This window comes from Meles meles, chromosome 8 (assembly GCF_922984935.1).
Source record: "Meles meles chromosome 8, mMelMel3.1 paternal haplotype, whole genome shotgun sequence".
NCBI lineage: Eukaryota > Metazoa > Chordata > Mammalia > Carnivora > Mustelidae > Meles > Meles meles.
The window spans coordinates 14,171,018-14,185,902 of NC_060073.1; the positions used below are offsets into that span (position 1 = coordinate 14,171,018).

Consider the following 14,885-nt stretch of genomic DNA (forward strand, 5'->3'; position numbering starts at 1 on the left):
GTAGACACTTTGGTCACAGGTACATAGTTTATCTTATTAACTGACCAACTAATGTGCATTTAAAATTAACAAGTCACTTTCTGTCATTATATTTTTTTTCTTTCATAATTTGCCTATGAGACTTAGAAGAAGATACCAAATATTTGCTAACATTTAAAGTGCCACCTCAGTGAATAATAAGAAGAAGAAGAAGAAAAAGAAGAAAAAACATTACATAGAAATGGAAAGACAAGACTGAGGTCTTTGTAATTGCTCTCTATATCAACAAACTACAAAAGATCCTATCAATATACTTGTACTGGTACAAAGTTATAAAAGACAGAATTTCCAAATGAATGCTATGTCAACAATCATCTGTTCAATTTTCATAGTGATTAATAATTTGAAACTAATATAGAGAAACTTCTGAACTGTAAGTATTTTTTTCTTGTTTCTTTTTGTCTTTATACAGATCATATAGTGATGCATATCTGTGGGTACCGTAAGAAATACCTTTACAGTGATAATCCTGGCTTGATGGAATCCTCATTCATAAAGGTTTTGATGCAACAATATAGTGTATGTAGAAGTTTTTTTAAAAAATCAAGTCACCCTCATGATACGAGTGGCTTTGTGGTTTCACTTGTTAATTTTTTATTATGCACTGTTTCCAACACATATGCAAAAATAGAAAATAGTATAAAGACCACACGTACGAGCATGAGTGATCATCATTAAGTCTTCATCTTTGCAACTTTGCTTCTGAATTTTCACATACTCAGATCTTCTCAAACTGAGCCCTCCCTGCCTGATTCTGTTTCTCTCTCCATTGCCTGCTTCAACTGTCATTGAATTTAATGTTTTTATCCCCATGGAGAGTTCTAACATTTGCTGGTGTTTATGTATTCACAGAATTAAATAATGTTATTTAGCAAGATTTAAAGTTTGGTAAAAATGAATTATGCTCTCCTTCTGCAAATTATTCTATTTTCGGTAAAATATGGTTAGATTCTTCCCTGCTGGTTCACACAGTGTCAGTTTTCACTGAAATAGTATACATGAGTGTATACACATACCACACACTATCTATCCATTCTATTATTTTTTTAAAAATTTTATTTGTTTATTTGACAGACTGAGATCACAAGTAAGCAGAGAAGCAGGCAGAGAGAGAGAAGGAAGCAGGGTCCCCACTGAGCAGAGAGCCCGATGTAGGGCTTGATCCCAGGACCCTGAGACCATGACCTGAACCAAAGGCAAAGGCTTTAACCCACTGAGCCACCCAGGTGCCCCTCTATCCATTCTATTATTGATAAATGAATTTATTTTTCCTGTTCTGGATAATATGAAAATCTAGCAATGCGTTTTCCTCTGGAATTCTGAGTGTGTACCAGTTCAAGAGATCCTCTCAGGTACACTCTCTGGAGGGTAATTTCTGTGTCATAAGAAAAGGACATCTTTAAATTTAGAGAAAAGGGCCAAATTACTCTATCAATGTGCTCCCCTGGAAACAGTTGCAAGACTGATTTTTGCTCCATATTCTTATCAATACTATATATTATCAGACTTCCAAAATGCTTTCAGGTCTGATGGGTTTAAGGGATTCTCCTTTCTTGTTTAAGCTTTTGCATTGTCATTTTAAGTGGAGAGAAGTGTTTTTAAGTGCTTTGATGCTACTTGCAGAGTTTTCTTTGGTTGTATGTCTGTATTCTTTGTTCATTGTTCAGCTGGGCTATTTTATCTTTATTTTGTACATTTGTAATAGCTCTTTATAAATTCTATACTGGGTACTAGCCTTTAAATAATATCTGCAACGTCTATATTTCAACCTGATTTTAGCTTGTACTTTGTTTTTGTGTCTGATGGACTTGGTAGGATGGAAAATTTTTCATTCTAACATAGTTCAAATTTTAATCTTCTCTTTGTGGTTGTGCTTTGTATGTCTTGTCTAAACAATTCTTTCTTAATATAAAGATGTTCTCATATTTTCTTTCAATGGCTTTACAGTTTTGCATATTTAAGTCTTCATTTTTATTGATTTCCTAAATGTTGCAAAATAGTCTTTCATCCTGATTTTTAATGAAAGTAATACATTGTCTGTTTCTTCAATACTGCATATGTTTCTCATTAAGGTTTTAGTGAAAATTCTGTCATGTATCAAGTTTTGGATTTGTATCATTCCGGTTCTCTATTGTGGGACCAATCTATGAATGCCTTCATCAATGCTGACTATTTTTATAAAAATAATTTTACCACCCTTCTTCTGGAAGTTTGAACATTGAAGAATTTTCCTGAAGGGTCTCTGACAGAAGATACGATTAAGATGCATAGAAACACTTTATTCCCCAGAGGTCATATCTGTTATTTTCCCAGAAGGCAGGTGATACCCATTTCAATGAACCAATGGCAGTGGCTGTGAGAATGAGCAAGAGAAAAAGCTATTCATAGTGTATGCTGAGGTCTGTGCCCACCCTTTTGTTTGGGACTTGCGATTACAAGTGTTCCTGACCTTGGTGTTAGCATATGTTGCAATCTGTCCTCAGTTCTGCCTGCCATGCTCAGCTTTTCTCTCTTTTGTAAACCAGTCTAATTCCCAAACCTCAATCTGCCACATCTAGATATAAGTGTTCAGAAAGAACATGGCAAGAAAAGTGGGGCATTAATGTTTTTATCTCTTCAGGTATTACAGGTGGTTCATTTCTTGCTGGACAATTCGCACACTCATCTGTGTCATGATACTCCCCTACTCACCTTTGGTGTTTTATTTATTCATTTATTTATTTAAGATTTTATTTATTTATTTGACAGACAGAGATCACAAGTAGGCAGAGAGGCAGGCAGAGAGAGAGGGAGAAGCAGGCTCCCTACGAGCAGAAAGCCCGACTGGGGCTCGATCCCAAGACCCTGGGATCATGATCTGAGCCGAAGGCAGAGGCTTAACCTACTGAGCCACCCAGGTGCCCTTAACTAAGGCTTCATTAATCATATTTGCTTGGAATAATAAAAGGGTTATGGAATATTTTATTTTATTTTTTAAAGGGTTATGGAATATTTTAATTCTGAGTACTCCTGCTTTTATATCATATGGTGTCATGAAGAAGTATATAATATATGGTTGGTAATAACTTATCACTTAATAATAAACTGTTTAAATATTGTTATACATGACTGCAATTATAACTTTACTGAATATTTATTTGATATTAATGTTCCTTTAATAGCCATTTTTTGTCAATATTTCTCTCACTACTCCTTTTGCAACCACTTTTCATCCTGGGTCGAGTTTTCTTGTACATGACTTATACCCTTAATTATAAGTTCTCAATGGCAGTTTCTGTGAGAGAAAGTTTTTGTTTTATTTGTCTGAAACTGTCTCATTTTAACTTTAACTCTCCAAGAGGAATTCATTCAGATATGGATTTAGATAGAGTGGTATTTCCTTTCAATACACATAAAATATTTCACTTACTGGCCTGTATTAATCTGTTTTAGAGAGGAACATATTACTAGATTATCTCTTATTTCTCCATAGGTAAATTTTCTTCTCATTTTAAATTTGGTGTATTTTTAGTTTAAGTTTTTGTCCTTGTTGGTATTAGCTATATTTATCCTGCTCCATCTTTGGTGGCTCCTTGGCTTATTTCTCCAAGTTAACTCTATCCTCCGAGTTTTTTTTCATGGTATAATGGAACTGTAATGTACCAGACTTTTCACAACTGTAAGTTTACATTTGTACTATATTTGTATGATTTATTCATGATTGTGTCATCCCCAGATTGTCAGCTCCAAAGGGCAAGGTCCATATCTGATTTTGCTTGCTATTTTAAAGCCAGTATTTTTCCCAAACCTAGAATACAGGTGATTCTCAATAAATAGATATTGAGTTAATAAACTATCCTTATGCCCTTTGCATTATAATTATTTGATGGAAAACACTACTCTGCACTACTTTCCACCATGGTCTTAATGAATTCTAACCAACTGAAAACCCTACTGTGAAACTAAACTTTACATATCCTTGCTTCAGAACAGAAACTGTTTAAGGACACAAATCTTTTCACTTTCTCTTATACTCTCTATGACGACAGTACAGTGGTAAGTGCAAGGCTTTCCCTGAATGTTTTTAACCTTGTGGATGGATGAATGAATGTCAGTAAACCCACAGAATGTTTAGCATGGTGTGAGCTTGTCACATTTCTTTGCTTAACTGTCAACCATGTGGTATCAAGGACTATCCATTGGCCTGTTTGAATCCCAGGCTCATGATTTATAATTTGCCTCAACCAGGAAAGTTTTTAAATCTCCCTTAGCCTCAGTTTCCCATCTGTTAACTGAAGATGAGAATACCAATGCCCCGTGGAGTGGTGTGATAAAATTATTGAACTAATGCTTGCAAGGTGCTAAGCCTAATACCTGGCCCACAGGGAGTGTCCAATGCCCATCAACCTATGATTAATCACCCCCATTCTGATGTCTTTCCTGTGGATTCTTAAACTAATTAGTCACTGATTCCATTTCATTGCTCTACAGTTTTCAGTGTGAGGGAGAAAGAACTGGGCTTCATAAGACACAAAATTACTTGGGAGGGGGCTGGATAAACAAGATTTGTTGTGTGTTCACAGAATTAAGCATATATTTCATACTCCTTATATCATCCAGCAAGTATCTGTTGATAAGCTACTATCGTGCAGGGACTGGACTAGCGGCTGAGATCACAGTCCTTGCTTGTAAGGGTTTGCTGTGTCATGGTAGCAAGAGAGATATTGGCAGGTAATGAAACAGAGTGTGTTAGACAGGAATGGGGGCAGAGCCATTAAAGCACATGGCAAAGCGCTAAGTTCTTGGTTCTGTGAAGGCAGAGAAAGCATCTTTTGAGAGACATCTATTTGAGCCTTTCCTACTGCTAGGAGCAGCTTGAATCTGATGGGAATGAGGAAGGTGCTGAGCAGAGGGGAAGCTCAGGAAATATTGAAAGTCAGAGATGAGCAGGACAAAATGTGACTCCAGGTTGAGGCATGACAGCTACCTACCATTGAAAAGAGAGTCCACTGGGCATGTGCCGAGGGGCCTCGAGTTCTACCCTGCCACGTGATGGTTCTGTGGCACTGGGGAGTCAGTCCATCACTGCTGCTTTCGTGGAGACTTTGTCTCTTCAGCTGAACATTCAGGACGGAGTCCTTGTCTCTTAGGGTTATTTTGAGGACATTCAATTACCTACATGGAAGTTGTCCACACATAGGAAGTGCTTACCAAGCCATTGCCAATACCCTTTGTGTTTCACAGTGTTACCTATGACTGACCGTCTCCAAGACTTTGCTGTTCCTTTTGGGCACATTCTGAGAGCTCTGGAGTTTAGGGGAGAAAATAGTCTTAGTGTGAAAGAAAAAAATGGAAAAATCAAATGATCATCAAAATTTTGAGATGGAGCTTTTCTGGTGTGCCTTCCCCAGAGATCTTAGGGCAAATAGGAAATTTGAAATGATGCAAAACAAGATAGAGGCATTTGATTAGCTTTCTGATCCCAGAGTGTCCTAATTAGTCCGCAGAGGCCTGATTCCCCATGTAACACTCATTGATGTTATTCTCAAGATCTTCTGAGACTTGCTTGATGACCTGTCTGTACCTCCCACATCCTAGTATAAATGCAGCTACATTTCATAGTCTAGAAAGGCCCCAGTGAAGTTCCTTAATCAGAGGTGAGAAAATAGGTGCATTGCAGAACCAGAAGTAAGTGTTTATGTTTTCATGTTCTTTATTTTTAGCCATGAGGAGATTGCAAAATGTCTCAAACTGAGGCACAGGAATTTACACCTTGTTTGCATGAAATATGCCCAAGCAAAACCTTCTGTTCTCAGTTTTTGAGTTTGAACCTCAACTAATTTCCTTAAAAAAACAGACTTTTGAAGTTTCTATTGATCTCTCTTGGTAATATTTTACAGATCTGTCACAGGTACAGAAGAATAAAAAAAAAGGCAAAAGTTTTACTTGCTATAGAAAAACATGAGGACATTTTCAGGCATGGGTTAGTGTTTACCCTAACATAAAGTTCTAAGAGCTGGAGCCAGGGGATCTAAAAGCCCTTTACTTTTATCTATCTATTACCTATCATCCATCCATCTATGTATGTATGTATCTATCATCTGTCATCACCAGCTATCATCTATCATCTCTCATCTATCATCATCTATCCACGATCTATCTATCATCTACCTGTCTTCCATTTATTTATCATCATCATCTATTATCTATTTATCTATTTATTTATCTATGTATCTACCTATCCAACATCACCTATCTACCATCTATCTATCTATCATCTATCTATCTAATCATCTATCACCTATCCATCTATTTCTTTACTTTTTGGCAAGATTTTGAGTGTGTGCATTTATCCTCTTTGTGGATCCATAGTTAAGGTGGTTTCATTAGATTTTTATGAAATTTGTATTAGAAAAAAAAAGGAGGAAGCCTAAGGACCGTTCTTCCACTGAATTCTTGCTAAGGGTTCTTCCTTAACTCACTTCCTTTTTTTTTAATTTTTAGAAATGATATGTTTTCTCATTCTCTTGTAACTGAATAGGCTACAAAATTGATCTAGACAGCTAACCCATTGAGTTGTGTTGCCCTCTAGCACATTCTCACCAGGGCTGAATCCTTGCCTGGCTTTTTTTTCCCTTCTTTTTATCTTTTTTCTTCTGTTCATTTCTTCTTTTCACAGGGGTTCTCTCCTCCTTCTATATCCCCATTATCAGCTCTGTTAGTCTCTGTGTTCCAGAAAACCTGGCTTCATGGGCAAGCATCTTGTGCAGTTGATCTCACCTGATTTCAGAAGCGTGTTAGGCTAGGTTTCATGCCCAGCTGTCACCATCCTGAAATGCTTGATAATTTTTGAACATAGATAACTAACATACTTATTTTGTATTGGATCCTGTTTATTAGCTAATCCTAGTTCCAGGTTTTACCACTTGCAGCTTTGTACTGTCCTTTTGCAACTCCTTTGTTGGTTCTTTCTTCATTAGTTAGGGACTTTGCTTGGTTGTAAACTACAAAACCCACAACTTGTTCGGAAGATGCTCACCTTTCACTCTGGCTTGACACAGGCACCTGGGTCGTCTGTGATCTTTCTCTGCAAACAAATCTTATTGTCTTTTTTGTGCCTGTCTAATAAGGACTTCTGTGCTACTGTTGAGTGGATATTTCTGGATCCCAACAAGTCACTGAGTTCATGGATCCAGACTATTTCAGATCCCACAGGTAGTCATTAAAGTGATTTGCAATAAATGAGAACTGAGACTTTCAAGTCCAATATCCTGCCATGTGTTTTATAAATCTGAAATTTTGTATGAAATCCTGATCTTTTTCTTTCTTTTTTTCTCTGTCCTGGGAACACTGTCTACACTCTTTCGAGGGTTTCCTGGGAGCAAATGAATATGAAATTATCTCCTTTGCCACCCTTTAGATGTCATTTAAAGAAATATGCTGTTTAATGGGTAATTTCCTGCTAGACACTTCCGGAAGTGTAGCAGCAACTGTCTACTGACTTTTGTTCTGTAGTGAAGGTCGTTTTTATTCTTGGTAGGAAACTCATAAGTGGAGATGAATCAGGCTTCCAAAGAAGTGAATCATTTACATTTTAGGGAACATCTAAGCTGGGACTTTTGCACTCCTCTGCATGAAACCTGTACACATACACACATCCTTAGCAGTTCCAAAGAAAGATCACATATGGTGCCTTTGTCTCCGTTCTTTATTCTTCCTAGAATACCTTCTTAAAATAAGCTCACTGCTTGTGCTCATCCTCCTTCAGTTTGTTGCTAAAAACAGTCAGCTTTTCATGAGTACTTCAGTGATGTTACTATTTAAAAGTTGAACACTCTCTCCACAAAACTCCATTTGCTTTCTTTTTTTTTAAATTTTATTTTATTTTTTCAGTGTTCCAGGATTCACTGTTTATGCACCACACCCAGTGCTCCATGCAATATGTGCCCTCCTTAATACCCACCGCCAGGCTCACCCAACCCCGCACTCACCTCCTCTCCAAAACTCCATTTTCTTAATTTTTCTCTCTAACACTGACATTCGAATCACCATTTACTTAGTTGCATTCTTCTTTGTCTCTGTCTACTAGATGCACATGCTAGAAGGGCAGGGATTTTTGAAGGTTCTGTTCATTTTGGCATCTGCGGGGTCTTATCCACATGATATGTGGAGTATCAATAAACACTTACTTTATGAACATCTAATTTGATGTCCACAATGACTTTAGGGGAAGGCAGAGCAGATGTTCTCATTCCCATTTACAAATGAGGAAATGAAAATTCACGCTTAAGGATCCTTGGTCATTATCAGTAGCTGTTACTAGTGCATTCAACAAATACTAAGTACTTAACCTTCTGGATAAAGGAGATAAAGCACAAAAAGACACCATCATTGGATTTCTAAAACTTAGACTAAACTAAGTTTCAGTGACTCATTTTGAAATGAGATAAGAATTGGGCAAGTTTTTTAAAAAAAAATTGAATATGAGAGAAGGGAGAAAGCAAAAAAAAGGCATTTGAAAGGAAGGAAGAGGAAAATCAACACCAGTAATGATGTAAAGGAGAGCTAAAAAAGCCATGGGGATTGTCATACCTATAGATAGAAAGAAGTTGTGATTAACAACATAAATACCGACTATGCAAAACTTGTTTCTTTACTGGCACATTATATCATTACTGTAGACTGTTTGCAAAATACTGAGTGAGAATTAATGTGACTTGATGATTCTTTGTTCATTTATTTGCCATAAGTTTATGAGAACTCTATGACTGTGCCTTTTAAAATTGTGAATCTGGGAACATTTGCTTTATAATCTCCTGGGTAATTGTTACATATGAAGATACCCATATCCCACGTAAAAGGTTCTTAAACAAATTTTCTGTGACTTTTCTTGATTAAGAAGCTTTCTAAGAAATATCTTTGTAAGGGCACCTGGGGGGCTCAGTGGGTTAAAGCCTCTGCCTTCAGCTCAGGTCATGATCCCAGGGTCCTGGGATCAAGCCCCACATCGGGCTCTCTGCTCAGCAGGGAGCCTGCTTCCTCTTCTCTCTCTCTCTGTCTGCTTCTCTGCCTACTTGTGCTCTATCTCTGTCAAATAAGTAAATAAATAAAATATTAAAAAAAAAGAAATATCTTTGTACACTAAAATTCAAAAGCTCTTAATTCTCCTAAGGACATGCAGTCATGTCAAGCTCCGTGGGGATACAGAGATGAGTAAAACACTTATAAGTAATTCATTTTTCATGCTTACCCTATTTTTTTCTTTTATTTTTTTAAAATTCAGTACATAAAAAGTACTTGGAAGTCAGAGTACACAGGGCATCTGGGCGGCTCTGCCGGTGGAGCATCCAACTCTTGATTTCGGTTCATGTCATGTCAGAGTGTTGTGGGATTAAGCCCCCCATCCAGTTCTGAGCTCAGCACAGAGTCTGCCAGAGATTCTTTATCTCCTTCTGCCTCTCCCCCATTCATACCCTCACTCACACACATTCTCTCTAAATAAATAAATAAAAGCTAACAAAAAAAATAAAAAAGAAAGAAAGAAATCACAGTGCAATAATGAGCTAGACTTTATCCCTGCCCCTGAGGAAGGAGGATATGAGGAGTGGGAAGTGGACACATTATGGTGATGTAATGTGCTACAGAATGAATGAGAAGGAGGCAGCTTGTGCTGGAAGCATAAAACATACCAAGCCTTATAGGATAAGTAGAGTTTGAGAAGCCAAAAATATTTTAGAGAAAAAGAGGATGTAACAAGATGGGATTGGGAGGGAGACAAACCATAAATGACTCTTAATCTCACAAAACAAACTGGGGGTTGCTGGGGGGAGGTGGGATTGGGAGAGGGGGAGCGGGCTATGGACATTGGGGAGGGGAGGCGAACCATAAGAGACTATGGACTCTGAAAAACAACCTGAGGGTTTTGAAGGGTCAGGGGTGGGAGGTTGGGGGAACAGGTGGTGGGTGATGGGGAGGGCACGTTTTGCATGGAGCACTGGGTGTTGTGCAAAAAGAATGAATACTGTTACGCTGAAAAAATTAATAAAAAGGGAAAAAAAAAGAAAAACTCAAAAAAAAAAGAGGATGTATAGCTCAGTTGTATATATGGATATAGGAATAAGTATAAATATTGTTATCCTTAGGAATAGCTATAGGTATAAATGTAGGTGTCTATATAGAGAAGTATAATAGTAATTCAATACAAAGACAAATGAAATAATGGATTAGTAGAAGTACAGAATCTGTTTAGAGTAGTATAACATGAATGATACATGGAGATATTGAGAAAAATCATTTCAATAGTCAGTAATGTGATTTGTACCTTCCTGTCTCCTTCATTTCTATTGTTTCTAGCACAGGTCCAGACTCTGAGAAAATGTCTATCACAAATGAGAGTGTAATAACAGAATTTATTCTCCTAGGGCTTACAGATCGCCCTGAACTCCAGCCTCTCCTCTTTGTGTTGTTTCTGGGTGTGTATCTTGCCACCCTCTTGGGCAACCTGGGCCTGATACTGTTGATCAGGTTGGACTCTCACCTTCACACGCCCATGTACTTCTTCCTCACTAATTTGGCCTTTGTAGACTTGTGCTACACCTCAAATGCCACCCCGCAGATGTTGAGAAATTTCTTGTCAAAGAAGAAGACCATCACCTTTGCTGGCTGCTTTACACAGTGTTACATTTTCATCGCACTTCTCCTCACTGAGTATTACATGCTGGCAGCAATGGCCTATGACCGCTACGTGGCCATATGTAACCCTTTGCGCTATAGTACGAAAATGTCCAGGCACGTCTGCATCTGCTTGGCCACATTTCCTTATGTCTACGGCTTCTCAGATGGGCTCTTGCAGGCCATCCTGACCTTCCGCTTGAGCTTCTGTAGATCCAATGTCATCAACCACTTCTACTGTGCTGACCCACCACTGATTAAGCTTTCTTGCTCTGATACTTATGTCAAAGAGCATGCCATGTTCATATCAGCTGGCTTCAACCTCTCCAACTCCCTCAGCATCATCCTGGTGTCCTACACCTTCATTATTGCTGCCATCCTCCGGATCAAATCAGCAGAGGGAAGGCACAAGGCATTCTCCACCTGTGGTTCCCACATGATGGCTGTGACCCTGTTTTATGGGACACTCTTCTGCATGTATGTAAGACCACCTACAGATAAGACTGTTGAGGAATCCAAAATCATAGCTGTCTTCTACACCTTTGTAAGTCCACTGCTTAATCCACTGATATACAGTCTACGGAACAAAGATGTAAAGCGAGCCTTGAAGAATGTCCTCAGAAGAAATACGGTCACTAAAATGGAATTGCCTCCAGTTTTCAGTAAATCATAAGTGAACCTTTGGTTCAAATATCTTTGCATCCTGTTGATGTATTTTGATATTTTCTATGAATATGTCTCAAATATCTCAGCTAAAAATCTCATGTCTGGGAAAAAATGAGTTTCACTTATTAATCTAGGCTCTTGCCCCTCAACATGTGGTCCACAGATCAGTAGCAACAAAATCTCTTGGGATTTGTTAGAAATTAAGCACTACATTCTACACTTAGATCCACTACATCCAAATCTGGGTTTTAATCACATCACAGGTGATTTGTAAGCATATTACAATTGAAAAGCACTGTTCTACGAGAAAATTCCCACTTAACATATCATAGGACATTCCCGTGTTCTTATTGTTTACAACGATAAACAGGATAAAGATGCTCTTAGCTCAGTTCCATGGATTTATTTTATTCCTATTACCATCTGTCTTTTGGGACTAGGAGTTTTTATGAAACATCTTTCTATACTTCTCTGACCTACTAAGTAAAGCTAAAAACCATGAGTCACGAGAGTGATTCCTGTATCTTGTGAATGTGCTTTTAGAGAAGGTCAGTAAGGGAATGGGAAGAGAGAAATACAGCGATCTTTTTTTTTTTTTTTTCCCCTGCTTCAGAGTTGATGGATCCTGTCTGTGGCCTCTGAACTATAGGGACTGACTTCTTCCTTCTCACCTGCAAACCTGAATTTACATACTCAGGTCTACGAAAAGAAAGAATACTTTCTGTGTCACTTAAATTCTAAAATCTGATAATCACTTGGCATTATTGTTGATATTCTTTTCTAGATTTTTAAGTGAAAGTTTAGATTATTGATTTGATTTTCACTTCTTTTTTCATATAAATGTTCATACACTTTACCTAAACATGACTTTAGTTGAAAACCACTACATTTTGTACTTTTTACATTCAGTTTGCAAAATTTTCTTATTTTTCCCAATGCAGCCTTCTTTAGCCTATAGGCCATTCAGAAGACCATAAATAATTACCATTTATTTCGAACTTTAAAAGATATTTCATTGTTATTTATTTGTAATTTAGTTTTGTTGTCTGAGAGCATATGCCTTATGATTTTAATCTTGGAAATCTACTAAGTCTAGTGCTTTTTTCTAGTTCTATTGTGATATAATTGACATTTAACATTGTAGCGGCTCAAGGTGTACAATTTGATGATTTGATATATGTATATGTTGTGAAATGATTATCAAAAGACTATGAGTTAGCACATGAATTGTGTCATATAAGCACGATTTGTTTGTGTGTAGTGGTGGTAGTGGTGAAAACATTGAAGATCTATGCTCTTAGCATTTTCCAGGATACAGGACAGTATTGTTAACTGTAGTCACCGTGTGATACATTAGATTCCCCAGAACTTATTCATCTTATAACTGAAGGCTTGCTGCCTTTGACCAACATCTCCCCATTTCTCACATCCCCAGCCCTGCCAAGCAGCATTGTACTCTATTTCTGTAAGTCTGAGTTTTTAAGATTCCACATAAAATTTAGATCATATAGTCTTAGTCTCTCTGACTTATTTCACTTAACCTAATACCCTCAAGGCTCATCCATGTTGACACCAATGGTAATTTCCACTTTTTAATGATTGGATAATCTTCCATTGTGTATCATCTTTGTTCCTTCATCTGCAAATGGACCCTTGTTTGCATGTCTTGACTACTGTGATTACTGCTGCAGTGCATGTGAGGGTGCAGATATCTCTACAAGATCATGATTTCATTTCCTCTGTATATATCCCCAGAAAGAGGGCTTACTGGATCCCATCATAATTCTATTTTTGATGTTTTGAGCAAGTTCCCTACTGTTTCTATATTGACTGTACCAATTTACATTTCCATTAGCAAATGCATATGGATTCTTTTTTCTTCAGGTCCTCTCCAGCACTTGTTATCTTTCGTCTTTCTGATAATAACCATTCTAATAGCTGTGAAGTTAGAGCTTACTGTGGCTTTCATTTTCATGTCCACTTCTTAATTGGTTCTTTGTTTTTTGTATTGAGTTGTATAAGTTCTTTATAGATTTTGGATGTTAACTTCTTCTGGGTTATATTGTTTGCAAATACTGTCTCCCAATCCATAGGTTGTGTTTTCATTTTGTTGATTGTTTCTTTTGCTCTGCAGAAGCTTTTAAATTTGATGTAGTCTAATTTTTCTTTTGTTGCTTGTGCTTTTGGTGTCATATACAGAGAACCATTGCCAAGTTCAATGTCAAATAACTTATTTCCTATGGCAGGTCTTCTATTTTAGTCCTTAATCCATTTCAAGTTAATTTGTCTGTGTGTGGTATAAGATAGAGGTCCAATGTAATTGTTTGTCATGTGGTTATCCAGTTTTTGCATCACCAGTCACTGAAGAAATTATCTTTTCCACATTGAGTATTTTTGACTCCCTTGTCAAATATCAGATGACCTTATATGCATGAGTTTATTTCTAGGCTCACAATTCTGTTTCATTTGTCTATGTGTCTGGTTTCTTTGCCCGCTTTGTTTTGTTTTGTTTTATTTTATGCCAGTACCATGCTATTTTCATTATTATAGCTTTGTAAAATAAAGTGTGAGGCCCTGGTTTTGTCCTTTCTCATGTTTGTCTTGGCTATTTGGGGTCTTCTGTGGTTCCATATGAATTCTAGGACGATTTTTTTTTTTTGAATGGTATGGAACTCACAGATGGGTTTGGGGTGTATGGACATTTTAACAATTTTAACTTCTTTGAATCCACAAACCCTTAGTATTTTTTTATTTATGCCTTTTTCAATTTCTTTCATCAAAGACTTGTTTTTAGTGTACAGATTTTTATGTTTTTTTAAAGATTTTATTTATTTATTTGACAGAGAGAGCAGAACTAGGCAGAGAGGCAGGCAGAGAGGAAGTGGGAAAAGAGGCTCCCTGCCAAGCAGAGAGCCCAATGTGGGCTAGATTCCAGGACCCTGAGATCATGACCTGAGCTGAAAGCAAAGGCTTAACCTACTGAGCCACCCAGGTGCCCCAAGATGTTTGTATTTTGCTTAAATTTATTCCTAAGTATTTTATTTTTATTCATGTTATTTTAATAGGGATTTTTTCTTTATTTCTTCCTCAAATAGCCCATTGTTATTACTATATAAAGATGTAACTTATTTTTGCATTTTAATCTTTCATTCTGCATAAACTTACTGAATTCATTTATACTAACAGTTGTTTGAAAGTGTTTTTAGGGGGATTTATTTTTTTTTATTTGTTTATTTTCAGCGTAACAGTGTTCATTGTTTTTGCACCATACCCAGTGCTCCATTCAGTACGTGCCCTCCCTATTACCCAACACCTGGTTCCTCAACCTCCCACCCCCCAACCCCTTCAAAACCCTCTGGTTGTTTTTCAGAGTCCATAGTCTCTCATGGTTCATCTCCCCTACCAGTTTCCCTCAACTCCCTCTCCTCTCCATCTCCCCATGTCATATCAACAGATATGGAGACATATCTTGAAAGAAGTTGGTGTGGCTGATATCGAAGAGGTTACTGCCTATGTTCTCCTCTAGGATT

The 14,885-nt window shown here is 37.3% G+C and overlaps 1 protein-coding gene across 1 annotated transcript; it reads left to right on the top strand.

Moving 5' to 3' along the window:
* Positions 1-10,393: 10,393 nt before the first annotated feature.
* On the top strand, positions 10,394-11,362 carry LOC123948584 (olfactory receptor 5M11). The gene has a single exon (XM_046015791.1). It carries the CDS (start codon positions 10,394-10,396, stop codon positions 11,360-11,362), a length of 969 nt encoding a protein of 322 aa, XP_045871747.1.
* Positions 11,363-14,885: the final 3,523 nt, after the last annotated feature.